At 40.1% G+C, this 24,768-nt stretch overlaps 1 protein-coding gene across 1 annotated transcript; it reads right to left on the minus strand.

Moving 5' to 3' along the window:
- Positions 1 to 2,580: 2,580 nt before the first annotated feature.
- On the minus strand, positions 2,581 to 20,184 carry KCNMB3 (potassium calcium-activated channel subfamily M regulatory beta subunit 3). Its single transcript, XM_013058341.2, has 4 exons — positions 19,821 to 20,184; positions 9,670 to 9,861; positions 5,839 to 6,037; positions 2,581 to 4,683 (listed from the first exon to the last, which is right to left on the minus strand). The coding sequence occupies exons 1-4, from the start codon at positions 19,880 to 19,882 to the stop codon at positions 4,285 to 4,287; spliced, it is 852 nt and encodes a 283-aa protein (XP_012913795.1). The 5' UTR covers positions 19,883 to 20,184; the 3' UTR covers positions 2,581 to 4,284.
- Between the last annotated feature and the right edge of the window lie 4,584 nt (positions 20,185 to 24,768).

Consider the following 24,768-nt stretch of genomic DNA (forward strand, 5'->3'; position numbering starts at 1 on the left):
AAAGCCCCTTATCAGTTTTAATTTTTGTTCCAAAGAGTGGTTGGAGAGCTTGAACTTCATGTGGTTTCTAGAAATGTTTTTGGCTATGGAACTTAAGTTTCAAATACAATTAATAGTTTCAATGTGACTTAGTCCTTGGGCTTAATTGGGCTGAATAAAATCTAAATATATCCTTTTGGAATAGAGTACTTTAATATTTTGGGGAATGTGGCACTATCAAAAAAAAAAAGACTACTACTAACACATCAAATGTTGACTCTGTTCCGGGAGAAGCCCCCACCACCCTTTTTTTGCCTTTTTTATTGTACCAAATCTATTTCTCTATATTTTGTCATTCAGTGAATTGAAGTCCTATGGTATAATGCATTCATGAGGAAAAGAATGTTTTTAAATGTTCTTTTAATGATGGCCCAAAAAGGATTTGACACAGCAAGATGCATGTGTTACTGTACTGAGAATATAGAATAATAGTGTCACTAAATTTAAGACCTCTTCCCAGTCTTGCTGTTCCTAGCAAGAAGTTTGGCCTGTGACTGCACTTACTGTTTGTGCTCATCAGAAACTGTCAATGTCTGCTTTTCTTTTAACTTTGCAGTCTGTAACATCACGCTGTTTATTAAAAAAAAAGAAAAAGAAAAAATGACTTGTGTCCAAACAATCCTTAGTGTACTATGTACTTTAAACAACAACAACAAAAACTGTGATAATTATATTTTGCCTTTTTTTTTGAATACTTAAAAGCAAACCAGTGTTCCTAATACTCAAAATTTAGCTGAACTTGAGTTCTTACCAATAATGACTAAGAATAGTTGATTGAAAACCTGAAACTATTATTCTTAAAAGGCAACTTTTCGGCCCCAGTAAATGGATGAATATTGAGAGACATATCTGTTTGAATATTAACTGCTTTTACGTATAAGGCATTATGTGTTTCAAGCAGAAATATATGTATATACCTACATGTATGAATGTGTTTGTACATGCAGACAGATTTTTTTTCAAATCAGTTAAAGACCAGAACCTAAAAAGTGAGGTTAGGGTGAAGCAAACTGGTTTTGCTTTCAGTTATCATAAATTTTGCAAAGGGGAAGTCTGGGCTTTCCTTGGACTAGTAATACATGTGGGCATTGATACTTTGTACTTCTAAGCAATTAACAACAAGTAATTGCTTAAATTTTCATTGCCAAATGGTTTGCATGACTTTGAATTAACATTGTTCTAAATTGACTTTGTTCTCCAAGCATAATGTCTCTCTTTCCTGAGATGAGATCAGGAGATGAACCAAGTAGCTGCACTCTGTGAGTGGAAAACTGGAGTAATTGAAACAGTTCAGGTTTCACACTTCCACTTTTTAGGTTTTAAATCAGTGGTTTTGAATTTGTTAGGAGAAAAATCCCAAGAATTGCATGTTGTTAGATGCATGTCAAACTAACTAAGAAATAACTAGAGAGGTGCCCTTAAGAAATCTATAGACTCTCAATTTGCAAAACGATTTAAAATATGTGTGCATACATCTATTTTATTTCAGGAAAGTCTGGTATACAAAATAATTTACCACAACCTCTTAAACGGCATGTTCTGGACCTTAAATATATATTACATTTAGCCAAGAGAAGGTGGGAAGGAATCTTCTCCTACAGTTCCCTACATTAGCCCCTACAACCAGCTAACCAATGAAAGGTACCAAGGCTGACTCCATTTTACTTTTTAATAAGATTTATATATATTTTAGGTGTACAATATGATTTGGAATTTATGTATAGCGAATAATTATAATCAAGCTATCAATGTATCATCTCACATAGTTATCTTATGTATCTGTGTGATGAGAACACCTGAAATCTACTTTCTTAGCAAATTCCAGTATTCAAGATAGTATTATTGTCTTCATGCTCTACATGAGATCTCTAGACTTAATTCATCTGATAAGAAAGTTTGTACACTTGGGGCGCCTGAGTGGCTCAGTGGGTTAAGCCGCTGCCTTCGGCTCAGGTCATGATCTCAGGGTCTTGGGATCGAGTCCCGCATCAGGCTCTCTGCTCAGCAGGGAGCCTGTTCCCTCTCTCTCTCTCTCTGCCTGCCTCTCCATCTACTTGTGATTTCTCTCTGTCAAATAAATAAATAAAATCTTTAAAAAAAAAAAAAAAGAAAGTTTGTACACTTTAATTAACATCTCAACATTTCCCCCACTCCCAATAATCACCATCCTACTCTACGTATCCTACTCTGCCTCTGTGTATTTGACATTTTTGGATTCCACATATAAGTGAAATGCAGGGGTTTTTTTCCCTTTGTGTGTATGGCTTATTTTACTTAGCATAATGCCCTCTGGGTTTATCCATGTCATTGCAAATGGTAGGGTCTCCTTTTTTTTTTTTTTTTTTAAAGATTTTATTTATTTATTTGACAGAGAGAAATCACAAGTAGATGGAGAGGCAGGCAGAGAGAGAGAGGGAAGCAGGCTCCCTGCTGAGCATAGAGCCCGATGTGGGACTCGATCCCAGGACCCCGAGATCATGACCTGAGCCTAAGGCAGCGGCTTAACCCACTGAGCCACCCAGGCGCCCCAGGGTCTCCTTTTTTAAGTCTGAATAATATTCCACTGTGTGTAGATATACACCTCATGTATATGTGTTTTCTCTGTGTGTGTGTGTAGGATCACAATTTATTCATCTGTTGATGGACAGTGGTGGTTCAATATCTTGGCTACTGTCAGTAATGCTCCACTGAACTGGGGAGTGCAGATTGTTTCTTGGAGGTACTGATTTCCTTTCCTTTGGGTATATACCCGAAGAGGGATAAGGCTGGCTAAACATTGAAACTTAGAAAACAATTTTTTTTTAAATCTACTAATGTTTTTGAGGACTTTTACTAGATGTCAGAAGTTGAGCAAGGTATTTTATATACTCTGCCTTGTTTATTCCTTAACCCTATAAAGGAAGAGATTGTCCTCATTTTATAAGTGAGAAGAGAAAGGCTTGAACATTCATTGCAGTTGAGCAGAATTGCCCAAGGATACATATCTGAAAAGCTGTAATGATGGCCTACGAATTCACATAAAATCCTCTGAGACATGTGTTTTTTCTACCATTCCACACTAGAAAGAAGAGAAAGCACCAAAATTGTTCATTACTTGTGAAGTCAATATTTCCCCCCCACCACAGGATCTCTATTTATTTTTTTTTAATTTTTTTATTTTTTGTGAAGTCAATATTGCTCTAATTATCCAGTCTAGTTATTTGTGACTTGAATTCATATGAAAAAGCATAATATTGACTTAGAGGCAAACTTTCTGTTTTGATTACATCTGCATATAAAAGTTGCTTTCAAAAGTCTCATTATAATGTCCATGATATATGACTTTTTAGTAAAATTTAAAGATACTTTAAGGCACGTTGGTTTTCAGAACAAACTCTTTTCAACTCATATTCAGCTAACTCTGAAAAGCACTTGTTGGGAGAACCCTGTGACATTCATTAGTTAGTAACCATAGTTGAGTCATTAATTAAAGCTTGGACATTTGCTGACTAACCATGGGGGACCCATCTACAGTGTGCATCATCTGACATGAATGTTCAATTCCATCTAGTATAGCCTCTTCCTGCACATTTCTGGCCGTCTCTCCCACTCCCACCAGAATGTACACAGAGAATAAAATGAGCTTATGGAAAGCATAATTAACTAGAAAGATGTGGCTGAAAGCAAAATTACATGGTACATGGCAAGGTTAAGTATGAATAGCTCCAAACTTAGTGGTTTTGCTAGGCAGCAGCTTTCCTCCTTTATCATGAATGGGGAGATAGAATGGTAGCCCACATTTTTTTGAAATTACCAGATTATTCTCTTCCTAACTTGATCGTGAATGACTTGATTTTCACTAAGATTTTTTTTTTTTTTTTGAGAAATATTTTGAGGTGAACTCTGTTGCCAACAAAGAGACTGGCCAGTCAGTGGTCAGCAGGTAGATGCCCTCATCGTGTACTCCACACCAACGGGTTCCACGAGAGCCGAAATTAGGTCAAGCACAACTACCTGAAGCCTGTGTTGCCATGAGGGAACAAAAGCACTGCCTTGGCTCACGTGGAATATGTGGGGTAGAGGAAAAGACGATGAGTTTGTGGTTATTTATAGAACAGATGGACTACATAATGAGGCTCTTTAAAAATGTTTCTTCCTGTGTGAAGTATCATACTTAATTTGAGTTGCCTCTACATGGTTAGTGTCCAGGCAGACATCATTAGGTCCTCAGGCGCAAAAATTGCCAAGCATCCGAAGGCCAAGACCTTAATGTGGCCACCATTGTAAGATTTCTCGGCTTCTTTCTGGGCTCCTCCCCATGCTCCACAGTTTTAGTCGGTGCTGTTCCATATAAGGTACTTTGCCACCTACCTCATCTCTGTGTGGGGGGCTATATTTTTCACACAATAGGGACAGGTACTGTGTTAATCTCACCATGCCAACAATCAGGGCACCACCTAGCAGAGTCAGCATCGGCCAGAATAAACAGTGGAAGATAACCATTTGGTCGTACTTTTTTATGAGAATGACATCTTCAGATCGGCTGTCTGGACTGTAGAAGCATGAAAAAGGGGTCCCATTTTTGTGATCGAAGAATTCCTTTATGTCCAGAGCACTGTTGAGCAAATCATTCCTGTCTCGGTGGCACTTGGGTGTGTAAAAGCACTAGGAGTATGAAGGAGGAAGAAACATGAGGACACTGTCCCCGAAACCAAGCATTTAAGCAACAGTTTTAATTCTGAAAAGGCTTCAAACCGAAGCTATTCATGGAGAGTTTCAATCTCAGAAGGTGATGAAACCTGTTGCAGAGCCCATGGGGAAGGGTGGACAGGAGGACACAGAGTGAAATGGCCATTTCCAGGCACTAGGCAGAAATGGGGGAAGGGATTCTTAGAAAATAGACATTGCAGAAGAGGCAGTGACCAGCATCGTAAGGACCATGCTCTCTCCACATACAGGCAGTTGGTCTTTGTCCACTCAAAAAATATCTGTTGAGCTCACTATGTGCTTTCAACCTATGAACACCTCTACCCTAGTTGTCTTGGTTTCCCATAGAAAATCTTTCCCTAAGGGATAGTGTGTTGAGGCTTCTGCCCTAGGCCCACAAAGCCTTCCTAAATAGGCTTTGGTTCGCGGAGGGCAGAACCAGTGAAGGGATCTGTCAGCTGGTGATTTTTTTTTTTTTTTCCAAAAAAACTTCAGATTTTTTAGCATCCTCAGTAGGCACTCATGGCACTGTGCTTAAGGCCTACCTAAATGTTTGAGACCTTAAAAATTATTGCATCCGAAACAGAAATCATCAGATGGATTAGTGCCCAAGTAAAGACAACAAAGTATAGCATGTTAACCAATCTAATACAAGCTAACTTTTTCATAGTTAGGTGTAAATAAATACTATAAACATATGAACCAATTTAGTAACCTATTAAAATCAAAATTATAATAATCCTTTAAATTTATTTGATAAGAAAAATTGTTTACTTGATTTAAAATGTGTTGTGAGTACATTTTCACATTTTTTATATGATGGGGAGTAGGACTTCCAAAAGTAAAACTGCCCACAATTGACTCTGTTCACTGGCTCAGCTGGGAAATTCTAGACACCAGTTTGCAAAATTGAAATAATTCCTTCCCATTCTATATACCCCATTTTTTCCTCCAAGAATGCTTTTAGCTTCCTTTATCCTGTAAAGGCATTCACTGGAGGGAAATAGCTTTATCCCTAGAGATGGTCTGGGGTACTGCACTCTGCTGGGGACAGTCTGGCACAGAAAGGAGGACTATAATTAGAACTCCTTCATTACATGAACTTTACATTACCTTGGAATTTATCTGGACAGCCTCTTCATTATAATGTAGGAGAGCTTTCTGACCTGAATGGGTGAGGTTCACAAACACCTGAAGACATGGGTACTTGCCCTGCCCTCGGCAGTCCACACCACAGGTGAAAGCACAGTCCATCCAGTCATCCATGATATGAGCGTGGATGACAGTACAGTTTGATTCTTCTCTCTGAGTGCTTCAATTGGAAAAAGATAAATGATCTTCACCCTCTACAATTTAGTTTTTTATTTCTCTCTTTTTTTAAGAGAGAGAGCAAGCAGAGGGAGGGAGGGGCAGAGAGAGAGGGAGAGAGAGAATCTCAAGCTGACTCTACACCCAGCATGGAACCCAATGCAGGGCTTGATCTCATGACCCTGAGATCATCACCTGAGCCAATATCAAGAGTCAATGCTCAACCGACTGAGCCTCCCGGGTGCCCCAGTTTTATATTTCTAATGTGATAGCCCAAGGCATTTGTATATTTAAAGGTAATGTAGAACCATTACAGAAGGTACATAGTGGTTAGGAACACTGAGTGGAGAACATTGAGAAAGGGGATAAACAGCAAACTGGTAAGTTTCATCTCAATTATGACCCGCTTGGTGTATTTCTAACTACACCAACCCTTTGATCAATGGTTTTCAAACTTCAGAATCAACTGAGCAAGTGTGTTAGAGTGAAGAATTTGTGGATTCTATGGCTTCACTCCTCGAGATTTGTATTCAGTTGATCTGAGTTGAAGCCCAAAAATCTGTATTTAGCCATATTTAAGATGCAGGTATTTGGCAAACCATGCTTTGACAAATATTACTGTAACCACATAGTTAGAAATCTTATCCTCTCTCATGCTTTGTCATCTCAAAATGTACCCATTTTCCTGTCCTATGGAAATGTGCCTTTGGATCGAGTCCAACCACAGTCAGTGTGGCCCTGGGTCAATATAGCCTGGTAACAAGGTACATTTCCATGGTCTCTGTCTACTTCCAATGAGCAAACAAATCATAGAAGGAATATCTCATTCGAAAACTTACTATGTTTTGCTATCAGTAAGTTCCTTGAGGTCAGGAGGTACATCCTGTTCTTCTTTATGATCCTCAAAGCAAGAAGCGCCATGCCTCCCACATAGTAGAGGCTCAGTAAGTGTTACCGTGAATTAAATTTTACTTGGAAAATGTTCCTTTGAGAATTTTCTCATGTACTACACACACAGAATGTTCTAGGTGCTATGAGAAGTAGTAGGCAAAACTCCTGCCCATGAAGATTTTGTGGTGGTGTTGAAAAGACAGATATGTATGAAATGATTAGAGGATAAGTTTTAGATAAAGTAAATGAGGGTCAGAGGAAATGCTTGATTGAATGTACAGGACCAGCTCCTCATGCACCCTCACACGTGTAGGCGGGTCCCTGTGTTTATTTCCTGGCAACTTAAACACAAGAAGTAAGATAAGCAAATTCTAAAGTCAATGTTTGAAATGCCTCATTGAAATTAGGGTAACACTGCACTTCCATTGAGATCTTTGGTCATGAGTAAGCATTTTCTTTAATAACTTGGGAGACGGTGCCATTCAAAATAATCTTGAGGCAAGGACATAAAAAACAAACACTGGATGGAGCCTAAGAAGAATAAAATTTGAGGCAAGTAAAAATGCAAATATGGAAAATAAGGTTCTTTCCACAGGTTTAACACTAGCCTTCTTTCTCACAAAATTAAATTCTGTACTTATTTAGACCAAGAACCTAAAATCATACTTTAGAGGCCCCTGTTTGTCTGTGTTAGAGCTAAGCTCTCCGAATTTCCATGCACAAGGACCAAGCCAGGCCTCTCCAGTAGAACTACGGATATATTTAGAGCTGAAAACATGAGCATGGTATTTTGATAACACTGTGTGTCTATGTGTCTACAAGTAGGCAAAGTCCATCATTTGGTTGAAAGATGAGAGTCTAAGGGAGTGGGGACAGGTACAAGCTACTTAGGCCATCTTCCCTGAAGCAAAACCAGGCTCTGAGGTAGCACAAGATCACAAGGCAAGAGACAGAGGAGAACATACCCCTCTTAAGCATTCATGTAATTACTTTAAGCAAACAATTTCTAGAAATGCTTAGAAAAGTAAAATTTAAATATGAGCAACAGTTTGGTGTCAGGTTGCAGAAGGTATCCTTGAAACTTCTACCAAATTATCACATTTAATAAATAATCTGACCTGGACTTTCATACAAGTGCACAAACATGTGCACACATACACCATTTATTCAGCTTACATAAATATGTATAATGTAGCTAGCTAGATAGGTAGATATAGATACAGATACAAATATAGATACAGGAGTAATAGGAAAAGGGAGGGAGAAAAGAGTAAGGATACAATCCTGTATCCTGCATACCATAAGATCCCTTACAGTTATGAGAACTGGGCCACAAATTTGACTCTGAGCTTCCTAGCAGCCAAAGCAATGAAGGAAATACAAATACATATAAGATTCCTGGAGTCCACTGAATAAAAGCTGGTTGACCAGAAGCAGAACATATTCTCCTGGTGCTAATATTAGAGTGGAAATTCTGGGCACTTCTAATTGTAGCACTGTGTGCTGTAGCGAGGGAGACCTCCACATTATTGTCCTAATAATGTAACTTAGGAATGGCAAGAGATGAATCTGATAAATAACAAAAGCAGGCCACCTACTTCTTGCCCTATGACCCTTTTTCCCCACTGATCTCTTAGGCCTCCCTCTCCCCATTCTCCCAAACTTCTGTAACTCTTTGGCTAACCAAAGGGAAAGTGTTCCTTGCTTTTCCCCTACCCCGTACTGCCCTCCCTCAAAGTACCCCCATGTTCTGTAAGCCATCTTCCAAAATTAAACCTGTGCTCCCCTGCCCTAATGAAATCTCCTATCCCTCCTGTGGCTGCAAACTTTATTTAAGTATTAGGAGGCAAGGAGTCTTATATCAAAACAACAGGCCAGTTCTTTACTGGCTGAGTGACCTTAAGCAAGTTACTTGACCTTTCTGAATCTCAGCTTGCTCATTTTTAAAAGGAAAATTAAAACAATAAAATAACGCTACCATTAGCATTAGACTATAGACTTAAATAGGATAAAATATAGTATATTTTGGCATATAATATATATTTGATAAATGCTGTTATTAGATGTATTTAATAAGGAAACCAATTAAAACAAAGGAAGGAAACTAACATTTATTGAGCTACTACTATGTGCTAGATAGACATTATCAAACTCAAAAAACTCAATAACTTTTATATGCTCATGTAAAAGATTTAAATTAACCATTCTCTGTGGTATCTGCTTGTTTGGTTGGTGGGGATTTTTTTAAAGATTTTATTTATTTATTTATTTATTTATTTGACAGAGAGAGCAAACACAAGCAGGGGAATGGCAGGCAGAGGGATAAGGAGAAGCAGATGCCGCACTGAGCAGAGAGCCCAATGTGGGGCTCAATCTCAGGTCCCTGGAGTCATGACCTCAGCAGAAGGCAGACACTCAACTGACTGAGCCACCCAGACACCCCTGATATCAACCTGTTAAAGGAAGAATTTATTACCTACATGCATATCTAATGTATGGATTAGTTGTTGAAAGTATTTTTCAGATGAGGAGGGTGAGTGGCAAAGGACTATCTTCCGCTTTCTTACCACCCCTTTCTCCACCCTCAACTGCCTCCCAGCCCTGAGAGACAAACAGGTGTTTCTATCTTCCCTTCCCTTAGATAATGATGAGAGGGCTGAAGAAGCCAAAGCCAGCCTCTTCTCCACCACTGTGTTTGGTCTGATCTGAATCGAAAATTCTGGGTCTCCTTTCTCTGTTTCTTACCTGAGCAAGAAGGGCTTTAGAATGGTTATTCCAAACAAGAAGAACATGAGGACTGAGAAGCCCATCATTGCAAACCCTAGCAGCACGGCTCGGTCCTCTCCAGCACTGGATGGCAGCTTCTTGTGCACATCTGGGAGGTCTCCATCACTGTGGTCTATGTTTCTATTCCTCCCTGAGGCAGAAAAGGCTGTCCTTTGGGGGAAGTAAAAAGAAGATATTTCAATAAACTCACAGAGAAATGGGAACATTTACCACCTCATGGTGGGTGGAAGGATGATCCCATTTGCCATCCACCTGGAGAGGTTGTGATCAGGTTCAGAGCAACACCATGAAATCCCATGTTCAGAGCTTGGTTAAAAACCCACCCAAACCAGCTAAATTTATGTGTTATAAAATATAATTAATGTAATTTTTTTTACATCTAACAATAGTAAGAAGTCTTTGGAGATCTGTTTAATCAATGAATAGAAAAGAATTACCTATAAGTAGTTTTCATTTGTATAGTTTTCATATATATGTATGTAAATAAGTATTATGAACTTGTTTATCAGTTAGGGATACTGCACATTCCCCCTGAAAATAATTTTTACACTCTTCAGTGAATTCCATATGTAAAGAATGACTCGGAAAGTTCAGATTCAGAATTAACAACATCTGGAAATAGTAGGATTTGACTTGTTCTTTTATATTGTTCTTTTACAGGGAAAGGCAGTATAGCTATCATGGGGCTTGGTGGCCCGTGGCCAGTCCTTTCAGAATAAGGACTGCTTCTCCTTATCCCTCTGCCTGTTCTCTTCTCCTCTCTGCTCTCCCCCTCTCTGGTCACTCACAGATCTGTGTGAATGGCCCTACATTTCTTCTCTCCCTCTCTCTGCTCTATACCAGCAAAGGATGTGATAAGTTATTTCACAGTAGGGGTCCAGTGAACAGTAAAAACCAAAATGAACGTTGCTAACTGGTGACCCACAGATAGTATCCAGCCCACGGATAAGTTGTGTTTTTTTGGTTTTTTGTTTTGTTCTGTTTTTTAATTCTCTGTGTGTTTTTTTAATGTGGGATTCGTTGCTAACACTTTAAAAATTGTGAAAATTTTCATAAAAATGCTGATTACTGACTTTTGAAAACTATCAGGTCCACACTCCTGTCTATGAACAGCTGGCCAAGCCAAGCAGAGGCTGTCCCTATGGACCAGCATGTATTCTCCAATTCGCCATAGTTTTACCACTTCCTATGGTCAATGTCATTGATTTGCAGATCCTTGCTCAGTAGGCGGATGCAGTCCCAGAGGTAGTTCCACTTCAAGAGTCTTAAGAAAATCTTAAGCCAAACAAATGCAGTTAAAATGGTAGAAACTCAGACACCATCAAACTGAATAAAAAGCTTACTAAAATGTAAAGCTGAGCAACACTTTGTCAAGGGAATTGCTAGTTGTTTTCTTCCAAAAGCATATTTTATACTTTACCCCACATCCTTCCCCTTCCTCTCCCTAGCTGCTTTTCTCCCTGGTAAAATCTTCAAAATTCAAAGACAGTGAGGGGAAGGTCAAGTAATCCAGGATGTCCTAGGAGCCTGCGGTGGGAAGCACTGGTCTCAGAGGATCACAGCACTCCTGGGTTAATACTATTTTGGGAATCAAGGATGTGGTTTGGGGATTTTTTTTTTTTTTTTAGATTTTTTTATTTATTTCAGAGAGAGAGAGATCACAAGTAGGCAGAGAGGCAGGCAGAGAGAGAGAGGAGGAAGCAGTCTCCCTGCTGAGCAGGGAGCCCGATGCGGGGCTTGATCCCAGGACCCTGGGATCATGACCTGAGCCGAAGGCAGAGGCTTTAACCCACTGAGCCACCCAGGCACCTGGTTTGGGGATTTTTAATCTCTTTTGATACTTTACTCACCCTCTATCATCCCACCCTCAGAGAATAGGCAGGAAAAACAACTTTTTAAGTGAAATTTGAGGTAGCACATTTTATAATTCATAAACAATTATAATAAAGAGAAGAGTTTTAGCCATAAAGTAAGATTAGATATTTTGTAGGTTTCCAGTACCCAATACCCTGTCTTTTCCCTCCTGTTCTGAAACTGGACTTTAGTCATCCTGGAGGCTGGTTGTGAGATACCTATGGAATCCATGCATGAAGAGGTTTATTTTGAGGTCTCTCTGGCTCTTGTAACATATTGATTTAATAGACCCAAGTATGATTGTTGATAGGCAAAACTGGCATAATTTCAGTGTGCATGGACAGCATCCACACAGGGGAAAACCTTTGATCATCTAGCCCTACTGGCCAAGATGCTGGTGTTCCTGAGTTCCATAGGAATGTAACAGTTACAAAGACCGTTCTTGGCAGGGCACCTCCCACCCCACCCCAGGGCAATGCACAGATAGCAGACTGAAACACACAATCATCCTGTAAAAAGTCCTATTTACTTAGCCTGGAGCTCCAGCCTGAAGTACAGGCTTCAGGTTTCCCATACATCTAGAGACCAAGAGGCATTCCCAGGGAACACAGGCAGGAAGACACAATCCTTGCACACCCTCTTGGTCTTGCTATAGCTCAATAGACCTCCCAGAAAGGAGCTTCTACACTTGTCTAGAGCCCTAATTTTTATAACTCTCATCCAGGAGACACCTCTAGATGACCTGGTCTAAAGGCCAACTAGGTTTCCAGTTGCAGCCCCGAAGGACTGTAAAAATTTGCATGCTTTGACAGCTGCTGCCTGAGGGGCTGGCTTCTAATCAGCCTTAAGCTAAGTGCTAAATGAAATTCTCCCCTTGGAACATTAACAGGTCTTGACATACCTGCTAGGGACACATAAAGAATAAATCAGGTAGTTTAGACAATCACAAAGAGATAGCCAAGAGCTAGAAAAAGAGTGAATGAGAGGATTCCTCACCTAACCAAGGCTATTCCTTCAAGGCTGAGAGAAGAAGCTGTTTTGCCCAATACACAGACACCAACACAGAGTGAAGCAAAATGAAGAAACAAATAAATACTTCCCAATGGGAAAAAAACAAAAGACAAAAAACAAAAAATACAACCTCAGAAAGAGATGAGAAAGCTACCTGATAAAGAATTCAAATTAATAGTCGTAAAGATGCTCACCAAACTCAGAAGAATGAGTAAACATGATGAAAACTTCAAAAGAGAGAGCAATGATCAGAAAGTACCAAACAGAAGTTACAGAACTGAAGAACATAATAATGGAACTGAAGAATTGAACTGAAGAATTCAATATACTATTGAATACTCAATAGCAAACTGGATGAAACAGAACACATCAGCAAGAACACATCACAAAGCAATAAAACTCACCCTGACAGAAGAGCAAAAAAAGAAAAAAAAAAATATTTTTTAAATTGAAGACATCTTAAGAGACCAACATCAAATAGCATAACATTCACATTATAGGAGGTCTCAAAAGGAGAAGAAAGAGAAAACGGGGCAGAAAAGTTATTTGAAGAAATAATGGCTAAAAACCTCCCTAGGGAAGGAAACAGACATCCAAATCACATTCAAAGATTTGGTACCTAGCTTTCTCAAATTCTTCCAAAACATTGAAGAATACTTCCAAACTCATTTACGAGGCCAGCAATACCCTGATGCCAAAACCAGACAAGGAAGCCACAAAAAAAAGAAAATTATAAGCTGATATTCTGATAAACATAGAAGCAAAAATTCTCAACAAAATATTAGCAAGCTGAATTCAACAAAAGGCTAAAAGGATGATACACCATGACTGAGTAGGATTTATTCCACAGATTCAAGGATGATTTTACATCTGCAAATCAATCAATATGCTACACCACGTTAAAATAATGAAAGATAAAAACCATATGATCATCTCAATAGATGCAGAGAAAGCATCCAGCAAAATTCAAAATCCATTTATGATAAAAATTCTCAACAAAGTAGATATGGAGGGAGAGAACCTCAACATAATCAAGGCTATATATGACAAGCCCACAGCCAACCTCATACTCAATGGGGAAATGCTGAAAGCTTTTTCTCTAAGATCAGGAACAAAACAAGGATGCCCACTTCTAGGCAACATAATATTGTAAGTCCTAGCTACAGCAACTAGGCAAGAAAGAGAATAAGAGGCATACAAATTGGAGAAAAAGAAGTAAAACTGTCACTATATGATGATGACATGGTAGTATATATAGAAAACCCTAAAGACCATCAAAAAAGCTATTAGAACTATTAAATGTATTCAATAACCTTATAGGATACAAAATTAATATACAAAAATTTGTTGTTTCTATACACTGGTAACAAACTACCAGAAAGAGAAACCAAGAAAACAATACTACTTATAATCACAACAAAACAAATAAAATAATTAGGAATAAATTTAACCAAGGAGATGAAAGATCTGTACACTGAAAACTTATAAGACATTGACTAAAGAACTTGAAGAAGAAACAAATAAATGGAAAGATATTTTGTGCTCATGGATTAAAAGAATTAATATTGTCAAAATGTCCATAAAAACCCAAAGCAATGAGATTCAGTACAATGCGTATCAAAATTCTAATGACATATTTCACAGAAATAGGACAAATAATTCTAAAATTTATGTGGAACCACACGTAATGACCCAGAATAACTAAAACAAGCTTGAGAAAGAAGAACAAAACTAGAGGTAGCACACCGCTTGGTTTGAAACCATCCTGCACATCTGAAGTTACTGGCATAAAAACAGACAGAAATAAATGGAACAGAATAGAGGGCCCAAAAAGAAACCTATGTTTATATGTCAATTAATTTATTACAAAGGAGACAAAAATATATAGTGGAGAAAGGACAGTCTCCCCAATAAATGGTGCTGGGAAACAGGACAGCTACATGCAAAAGAAGGAACCTGGACCACTATTTTACACCATATACAAAAATTAACTCAAAATGGATTAAAAACTTCAATATAAGACCTGAAACCATAAAACTTCTAAAAGAAACCATAGATGAAAAGCTCTTTAGTATGAATCTTAATGATATTTTTCTGAATCTAACTCCAAAGACAAGGAAAACAAAAGCAAAAATAAACAAATACAACTACATCAAACTAAAATCTTTCTGCAAAGAAAAGGAAACCATCAACAAAATGAGAAGGCAGTCGGGACACTTGGGTGGCTCAGTGGGTTAAGCCGCTGCCTTCGGCTCAGGTCATGATCGCAGCGTCCTGGGATCAAGCCCCGCATAGGCTCCTTGCTCAGCGGGGAACCTGCTTCTCTTGCTCTCTCTGCCTGCTTGTGTGTACTTGCTTGCTCACTCTCTCTCTCTGGCAAATAAATTAAAAAATCTTTAAAAAAAAAAAAAATAAGAAGAAGGCAGTCTACTGAATCTAGGCCCTAAAGGAATCCTATGATGTTTCAAGGACTATGTGTTCTCATTCAAAAGTCATAAAACACAGTAAGGGCCTTTGAGTTAGAAAAAACAGATTCAGATCCACAAAAAACTTCGGATATTTGGACAGTATATAAAAATGTATCTGTGAGGGGTGCCTGGGTGGCTCAGTGGGTTAAAGCCTCTGCCTTTGGCTCGGGTCATGATCTCAGGGTCCCGGGATAGAGCCCCACATTGGGCTCTCCACTCAGCAGGGAGCTGCTTCCCTTCCTCTCTGCCTGCTTCTATGTCTACTTGTGATCTCTATCTGTTAAATTAAATAAATAAAATCTTTTTAAAAAAATGTATCTGTGATATGTTTAAAGAAACAAAAAGAAAGGGAGGCGCCTGGGTGGCTCAGTGGGTTAAAACCTCTGCCTTCAGCTCAGGTCATGATCTCAGGGTCCTGGGATCGAGCCCCGCATTGGGATCTCTGCTCAGCAGGGAGCCTGCTTCCCCCCATCTGTCTGCCTCCCTGCCTACTTGCAATCTCTCTCTCTGTCAAATAAATAAATAAAATATTTAAAAAAAAAAAAAAAGAAAGAAAGAAAGGATTACAAATATCAAAAAGAGCAAGACTCTGCAATATGACCAGGCCAATATTTAAAAGAATCAAATATAATTTCTGGAAATGAAAAATTTAAAAATTTAAATAAAAACTCCATGGACAGATTTAACCGTGGATTAGACACATCCACAGAGATAATTAGTAAACAGAGAGATGGACCTGCAAAACAGCCAGAGTATAAGACACGGAGTTTCTGTAATGGAAAATACTAAAGAGAAGTGAAGAAACATGGAAAATAAATAGGAAAGCTCTAACGTAAGATCTATTCAGAATTCCAGAAATAAGAGAAATAAGTCAGAAGCAATGTTCTTAAAAAGATAATAAAATCTCAGAATTGATGAAAACCTAGTCCTCAGATTCCATAAACCCTGTGGGATCAAATAAAGAAATCTACACCTAGACACATCACAGAGTTATTACACAGACACCACAACAGAAAATCTTAAAAGCAGCCCCCGAAAAAGACAGATCAACCGCAGAGGAATGACAGGCTGAGTTGTCACTTCTCCATAACAGGAATGGAAACCAGAAGACAGGAATATTGTCAATAGACTGAGAGAAATCATGTGAGATGGAGGACATGGGGAGATGGAGAGGAGAAGGGAGTTGGGGGAAATCGGAGGGGAGAGATAACCATGAGAGACTGTGGACTCTGAGAAACAAACTGAGGGTTTTGGAGGGGAGGAGGTGGGGGATTGGGTGAGTCTGATGGTGGGTATTAAGGAGGCACGTATTTCATGGAGAACTGGGTGTGGTGCATAAAAAAAGAATTCTGGAACACTAAAAAAATAAAATTTTTTAAAAATCTTTAAAAAAAAGTCGCATGAGACACGCAGATGTAAAAAGGTTGAAGTTTGTGAGGCAAAGTCTAAGGAAAAGCAAGCTGATGTGAACCTTCAGGTTCAAAAGCCTTTTAGAAGTAAAGAAGGTGATAATATATTAAAGCAGTCACCTGGAAGAGCTAACAATACTAATTTATATGTACCTAATAGCATTGCCTCACTGAAGAACTACAGGAAGAAACAGACAAAATCCACTGACAAATGAGGAGATATTTTTGCATAACCCCTCAGTGATGGACAGCTCAACCATATAAATTAGTGAGGAAAAGATTTGAGCAAAGTAAGTAATGGGTTTTATCTAAATGATAATGCAGAATACTATCCCCTACATAATATATATTATTCTCAAACATATAAGCAACAGTTATGAGACCTAACCACAAACCAAGCCCTAAAGAAAGCCTCAAGAAATGTCAAAGAATTCATGAAAGTAATGTACTTTTTACACGCTCATGTTACAAAACTTGAACGATATGGAAAAGTAGAGAGAAGAGAACAAAAATCACCCACAATTTTACCACTCAGAGATAATTTCTACTCACTTACTGTGTTATTCCCCCTCCTCTCTATTATTTTAAATAGAACAAGATCATTCTGGACATAGTGGGATTTTTTAAATCTCGTCTTTGCACTTAACATAGTAAGCCCTTTCTTATGTCACAAGCAGTTCTTTGTGACCCTTCTACTGGCTCCATAATATTCCATCAATTGGATATCCCATCAATTCCTTACCTAGTTCCTTATAGTTGAATATTGGGGTTTTTCCAGTTTTCTGAGACCATAAACATTCCTGTAATTAACTTTGTGGTATTACAAGCGCCTTTCATCCAAGGATCTCAAAGCATTTCAGAATGACCTAATTTGGGGGGCACCTGGGTGGCTCATTTGGTTAAGCGTCTACCTTTGGCTCAGGTCATGATCCCAGAGTCCTGGGATCGAGCCCCACATCGGGCTCCCTGCTTGGTGGGAAGCCTGCTTCTCCCTCTCCCTCTGCCTGCCATTCTGCGTACTTGTGCTCGCTCTCTCTTTCTCTCAATCTCTCTGTCAAAAAAAGAAAGAAAAAAATCTTAAAACAAACAAACAAAGAACAATCTAATTTTGCTCTCTAGCCAGTAAGATGAGTGAATATAATTTTTATTTCCTTTTGCCAGCAATACATTTCCACTTCCAACCAGTTTGTTACCTGGAGATGTCTAAGTCATAGTCTAGGCAGTATCCACCCCCTTCTGTGGCTTCCTGGCAAACTGAACTGACTTTCCCACCAGCCCTTTTTCACCCATTGCTCCAGGCACTTTCTGTCTTAGCCTCAGGCAAACTTGATTTCAAAGAGTTTGAACAGGCTCCTCTGGCTGAGATTCCCTGCAGAAGCCAGGAGCCTCTCCCTCCAACACTGTAGCTTGTCAAGAAGGGTTCCTTAGAAAGATGCTGCTCTTCCTCAAAGTTCGGTAATTCATCTGACGTTCCTTTCACATGTGTATATAACTTCGAAGCATGGGGATGTTAAATTCGTATTTCCCTGTAATTTGTTTGTGTTACAGAGAAGCTGTGGGTAATCATTTTTATCCTCCTATTTTTTAATTACAAAATTGTTTAACAACTTCTTTTGAAGCACCAAATGAAGTTGAGTGAAGTCAGCATGGTTCACAGAGTTCAGCAAAAGGCTAGGGCAATCATCTGATTGTACATCTCACCAATGAAAAGGGAAGACGGTCTTGCCTTGGGGAGAACACAACTGCTCTTAGGTCTAGTTAATTGTGTTATGAACAGTGCATTAAAACTTGTTCCCTTGCCTTTGGTCATTTGATTTTCTGCCATATAGTAATTCGCTTTGTCTTTTCACAAAAGCATTAGTGCATTTCAAGGAGAGAAGGGTTTTTGCCTCTATCTCTTTCCCCCATGTTCTGTGTCTTCCTCTTCCAATCCTCACCACCGCCCAAACCCCTAATCTCACTTTCCTTTGTTTCTTCTTCAACACCCATGCCTGTCATTACAGGATGTTAGAAGTGGGTGATGTGATGACCACTGTGGTTTTTACTGTTTCCAATTACTCAGCTCCCGACTCCACTTGAGCTACTAACAAACCATCCACATTTCCAGATAAAGTGTGTGAACTTGGCTGAGAAATGTACCCCTGGCAAGCTTTTATTATGCTCTTTTTCAAATACCCTGAAGCAAGGCTCATCTTTCAATATCAGCATCCAGTTCTAAGGCTCCACCCACCCAAACCCAGAAGCAGACAGAAGAACTGTAACTTCACTGAAGGCTCACAGCCCCCCTGTTTTGCATTCCTCTGGGGAGAGAAAAAAAAAAAGCTCCTTAAGATAGCCTTTCTCAGGGCCTCTGGGTGTCTCAGTTGGTTAAGCCGCTGCCTTTCTGCTCAGGCCATGATACCAGGGTCCTGGGATGAGTCCCACATCGGGCTCCTTGCTCTGCAGGGAGCCTGCTTCTCTCTAGGCCTCTGCCTGCCACTCTGCCTGCTTGTGTGCGCGCGCTCTCTCTCTCTCCCCTGACGAATAAATAAATAAATAAAATCTTAAAAAAAAAAAAAAGAAAGCCTATCTCACTTCCTCCCTTAGAGGGTAATAGGATAGTGTCGAGAGGAGTACTTAGAAAGCCTGCCAAGGCATGTAGAGACCATTATTATCCCCACTTCATGGACAAGGGGATGAGGCCAACAGAGATTATATGACTTGCCCACAGTTAAATAGCTAGTTAAAGAGTGGAACTGAGGGACACCTGGGTGGCTCAGTTGGTTAAGCAGCTGCCTTCGGCTCAGGTCATGATCCCAGGGTCCTGGGATCAAGACCTGCATGGGGCTCCTTGCTCAGCAGGAAGCCTGCTTCTCTCTCTGCCTCTGCCTACCATTCTGCCTGTGTTCTTCCTCTCTCTCTGTGACAAATAAAAAAAAAATAAAAAAAAAAAAAAAAAAAAAAAAGAGTGGAACTGAGATTTGAATCCAGGCCTGTGATTCCAGGGCCCAAGCATGCTTCACCAGGCAACCAAGTGCTGGTGGTAGTTTCCTAGACCCTTCATGCAACCAAGAGGTATTTACTGAGCACCTAACATGTTCTGGGCCATGTCCTAGTGCCAGGGAAACACGGGTGAGTCAAAAAAAAAAAAGTCCCTGGCCTTTAAGATTTGCAAGCCAAATGGAGGAGGAAACCAAAAAGAAAAGTTGCAGCCCCCTGATGCCAGGACTTCTGGGGAAGACACAAAGATGCCCCCAGGATCCCCTGGGAGGCCTGGCAAGTGGGCATTCTCAGAGGATGAAGACCAAACCTAAACCTAACCTTGCCAACTCGTTATGGCCGCCCTCCAGCCACTTAATCAGCAAGAGAGGTTCTGGTGGCGACTTACCTCCCCTGGCGCCGCCGGCCACCCTGGAGTGTAATTTGAACGGGGATGCTGAACGGCTGCATGACAGCGGGGGCTGGCAAAATGGACTCCTTTCACCTGAGTCATAGCCTCTGAGCGCGTTGGAAGGATGCAGCTGACGCATCAACGGAAGTGGGGTCCCACCGGGAGCCACCAGTCCCAGCGCAGCCAGGCATCAGAAGTACCCTGGCCTCCTGAGCGGCCGCGGAGCGGTGTGCAGAGCGCGTTTACCAGGAGAGCTAGGAAGTCGAGGCAGGCTGTCAGGAGGAGGTTCTGCAGATTCTTGGCCAGGCAGAGCAGTCAATCCTAGACGCTCAAGAAGACCCTGCATAGCCTTGGGCAGCCAGACCTTCTCCCCACAGTCGCCCAGCCCCTGCCTCCGCCTTGTCACCTGTGTTCCGCTTCAGCAGCCGGGTGCATTACCATAGAGACCCAACCGCCTGCGTAAAGTTGAGGCCCAAGGGACCCTATGTAATTGGTGAGGGACATACCCAGGTCAAGGTTTATAAAAAAAGGAAATGTTTTACCCTAACCACGTTTCCTTTTTCACAAATTGTCTCTTAGAGTGTACGTTTAGAGATTTTTCCAGTTAATTGCATGTTCCGATTAAGAGAACTCGTTTTTATATCATATGTGACTTTCCAAATATTCAAGGGCCATAAAATAACTCACCATTAAAACTATATCAAAGTTGTAAAGAACTGTATCAAATACCATTTTATCTTTCCTTGATAACCCAGAAGATATTTGGAGATTTTTCAGTACCCTCAAATTGAACATCAATTACCATTACAATGTAGCTTATTAAAACATGGATAATAGAATGTCAGATAGACCATTTTAGCCATCTGTTTTTAGTAAAGGTAATAACATCTTACCATTCTCCAAAACATAGTGTAAGCATAATCTTGTCTGTAAATATCCACATATATATAGCCAGATTAACTGCTACCTGTAGCTATTTTAATATTATTGAATGAAAAAAAATATTGATATACTTCTGGTTTGTATTATTTTTTTTTTTTTTTTTTAAGATTTTATTTATTTATTTGACAGAGAGACAGAGAGTACAAGTAAGCAGAGCAGCAGGCAAAGGGAGAGAGAGAAGCAGGCTCTCTGCCAAGCAGGGCTCAAACCCAGGACCCTGGAATCATGACCCGAGCTGAAGGAAGCCGCTTAACCAACTGAGCCACCCAGGCGCCCTGTATTATTTTTCTACTAGAGTATGGACTAAGTCCTTTATAAACTATTTGTTTCTAATGAACTGATGCAATTTGGAATAAAAACTAATAGCAACTAAAATTTTTCTCCCTTCTGCTCCCTACTTGCAACTTAGCCTTGTAAGTCTATAACCTTTCTTTTTCAGATTTAGATGTGCTAATAAATTCCCCTGCAATTTGGTATGTAACTCTCTTTAAAGCGGCAAATAATTTGCTACTATTTTTACACATTTGACTACATCTCAGAAATATAATAGTGTTTGAGCCTGTGAAATTCCTCCTTGGCTCCCAGCACTTGCATCTGTCTTTCCTGGGGCTTTCTGGTCATCTCCCTTTTCTGACTCTTATTCCATTTATATGAAAATATTCCTGCGTAATCTATAAAGATTTTTATTTATTTATTTGACAGAGAGAGATCACAAATAGGCAGAGAGGGGGCAGGAGGCAAGCTCCCTGCTGAGCAGAGAGCCTGATGCAGGCCTCAATCCCAGGACCCTGAGATCATGATCTGAGCCAAAGGCAAAGGCTTAACCCACTGAGCCACCCAGGCGCCCTCCTGTGTAATCTTTGAACATTCCCCTTGAGAGGATAGAGAGAGAGAGAAAGTGAGTTATTGCAAATTATTTCCAGTCTCCATTCAAGAGTTCTGATAGACCCAGACATCTACTTTGGGTCCTAGACAAGTCAGGGCCTGAATATATCTAAGGTGTAGCTGTAGCTGTCATAATTGGCCATCTGAGATTGATCTCAGACCTAGCCTGTGCTTTGTTTTCTCTTCCTTTTTAAAGAGGGCCAAGATTACAAGTGAGAGGGAGTAACATAACCTGTTGCCCTTTGATTTCCCTCCTACTGTGGCTTCACTTGGTAAGTGACTCACCTCTGCCCACCAATACCAGGCCACTCCCCTCTGGCATACACATACTTCCCTCAAGGTTCACAGCCTCAAAAAACTAGAGCAATCAGTATGAACTTCAATCCCAGTGTGTCTGTTCAGGAGTGTAGCAAGTAAGGCAGAAGGAGTATCAAGATCAAAGACACCAGGTACATGCGCCTTCACTGTCCATCAAGATCTCTGGTCCCCACTCTTGGTCCCCTAGACCATCCCTGTGCTCCTACCGTGCTCCTTCCTCTCAGAGTCGCTGGAGATCCCTCCCTGCTCTGCAAAATATCCAGCTATGCGTCAACTGTCAAACCCACCATGTGGGTCCCCTTCCTCTCTGGGCCAGAAGCACCGGGTTCAAATCCCAGCTTTGTAACTTCAAATGAGTTTAAACATTCACTGTCCTGGTTTTCCTCAGCAAAAAAGAAGTAAAGAAAACTCATTGTGAAGTGTATGAGTACAGTGAGACTTAATTAGTGTCCATAAACCGTTGTGAGATCTATAGATAAAAGATCTTGTTGCAAAATGTTAGCATTGTGGATGCTCTGGCTCCAGAGTTCATGGTAATTTTCTTTTGCATTTAACAAATGTTTTGTTCAAGGAAGAAAGAACCACCTTTCCCTTTCATTATGCTGGAGAAACTACTTCCTCATTCTTTTCCCAGTCTCTCAATTACACACTACCTGTGACAGCTAAGAATTCTTTTGTGGCTAAAATTCTCCATGTTCCTGAAAACTGTATCTCTTTCCAAATTGAGACATACACAAATAATTTACAGCAACCTAAAAGGTATGCAACAGCAGTCTATGTACTTGTGTGTATTTGTCAGTAGGAGAATAAATAAATCCCTAAGTGAACCATCATTCCAATAAGAGTAGTTTCTGCTGATGCAAACAACAATTTAAACTGTCAAAAGTAAAGTCATATCTGATCTTACATTCTCTTCACAGATAAAAATAACAAAAACAAGAGTATGATCTGTACCACACAGAGAGTCTTAATGAGATCTTCCATTCCTTTATCTTAATAATTGTCTCCAACCATCTTTGCTAGTCAAATGCTGATCCTATGATCTAAGTTCATGTCTAAGAAACCAGCATCACCCCTCTGCAGATGTTCGTCCTGCTCTGATGAGAAATAATACTAATAACTAACATTTATTGAGTGCTTAGTATGAGCCCGGCACGATTCTAAGGCTTTATATCTTTTGAGTCATTTCTTGGGCAAGAGCAGAGAACCACACTGAGTTACGCAATTTCACAAGAGCCACAGAGCTGAGCTTATCCTGGCATAGAGACAATTTATTGGATAATTATGGCAGAAACTAATAGAAACAATAGCTGAAACTGTTAGGTAGTTCAACAGCCCTGGATTTATGTTCTTATTGCAAATCCACTGTGACCAAGTCCTCAGGTGGGACTGGGTATGAGCATACTTGATAATACCGTAAATTATCAATGTTGATCATTACATGAGTAGCCCTTGATTTCAAGCATGGCCTGCTATGAAATGAGGTTCCCAGGCCCCATCTCTAGCTATTCTGATAAAATAGTTTAGGCGTAGGACCCATGAGCCTGCTTATTAAAAAGCTCCTCATATGATTCTAATACAAGTAGTCCTACATTTGTACTCTGGAAGACCCCACAGCACATTATGGGTTAATTAGGTCTTGGAGGCCTGACTTTAGAACACTAAACACTGGGGTGCCTGGGTGGCTCAGTTGGTTAACCATCTGCCTTCAGTTTAAGTCATGATCCCAGAGTCCGGGGATGGAGCCCCAGATCAGGCTCTCTGCAAAGAGTCTGCTCTCCTTCTTCCTCTACCCTTCCTTTCCCTCCCATCTGCTCATGGGGCTCACACACGTGTTCTCTTGTTCTCTCAAATAAATAAATAAAGTCTTGAAGGAGGGAAGGAAGGAAGGAAAAAGAAAGAAAAGGAAACTAAACATTGTGTCTAGTACCAGATCACATGACCTCCCTGGAGCTCAGCTTTTCCCTCAGTATAGTGTGGCGGTTGGGGATGATTTAATGCACTTTTCACTTTAAAGATTCAATAAAATGTATTAAACCATAAGTTTGTTTGCAAGAAAATGTGATCTCCTCTCCTGGAGTTATGAGACTATAAAAAGTGCCCATGTGAGCTGATAAGCAGCCCCACTGTCCTAGAAAGAAGAGAACCAACCAGCCACACTCAAACCCCGCATCTGCTGGGAGTAATGATCATCCTGCACAGGCATCGTGCTCAGGGCTTTGAGAACATTATTTGCTCAGTCATGTGACCCAAAGAGGTCGTCCTTCACATATCCCAGCAGGAGAGGCCACAGAGCCTAGAGAGGCTGAATAACTTGCCCCAAATCACAAAACCACAGCAATAAGGGGCAGGTCGTCACCTAGTGGCTGGGGATATGTGTCTTATTCGTAAGGTTTGCCCAGGAATGTTGTGGCCAGGTCTTCACGGAGATAGGATATTCATAATTTTTTTTAGGTATTGGGGGTGTCCTAATTACTTTCAGATCAATTCTTGTTCCTGACTTGACCAAGTCTCCATTTCTTGGCAAGTGATATCTCTTCATTAATTCTCATACCACTTTACAAATTATGAAATAATCCTCATGAGAATTCAATCAGTATTATCAATTAACCAGAAGTTACTTGGATTGTTTTGTTTTGTTTTGGCTATTTCTCTTTCTGAGGAGAAAAAGACAAATGATAGGAAACGAACGAGTATTAGAAATTGAATTTTCTAAAAATAAAATTCCAGGAAAGTTCCTGGGTTAGTAGTGTTTCAGGTAACTCTTCTGTTTTAGGCAAGACACATTTGTGGCTAGTAG

Source organism: Mustela putorius, unplaced genomic scaffold, assembly GCF_011764305.1.
Source record: "Mustela putorius furo isolate JIRA1106 unplaced genomic scaffold, ASM1176430v1.1 tig00003834_pilon_pilon_pilon, whole genome shotgun sequence".
Classification (NCBI taxonomy): Eukaryota; Metazoa; Chordata; class Mammalia; order Carnivora; family Mustelidae; genus Mustela; species Mustela putorius.

What these genes read in the sequence shown, in the direction of transcription:
- KCNMB3 (XM_013058341.2), bottom strand. Translation starts at nt 19,882, where the DNA reads ATGCAGCCGTTCAGCATCCCCGTTCAAATTACACTCCAGGGTGGCCGG. An exon ending in CTAAAGCCCTTCTTGCTCAG is followed by an intron (nt 6,038 to 9,669) that starts GTAAGAAACAGA and finishes TTCCAATTGAAG; the next exon opens with CACTCAGAGAGAAGAATCAA. An exon ending in CTGTCCAGATAAATTCCAAG is followed by an intron (nt 4,684 to 5,838) that starts GTAATGTAAAGT and finishes TCATACTCCTAG; the next exon opens with TGCTTTTACACACCCAAGTG.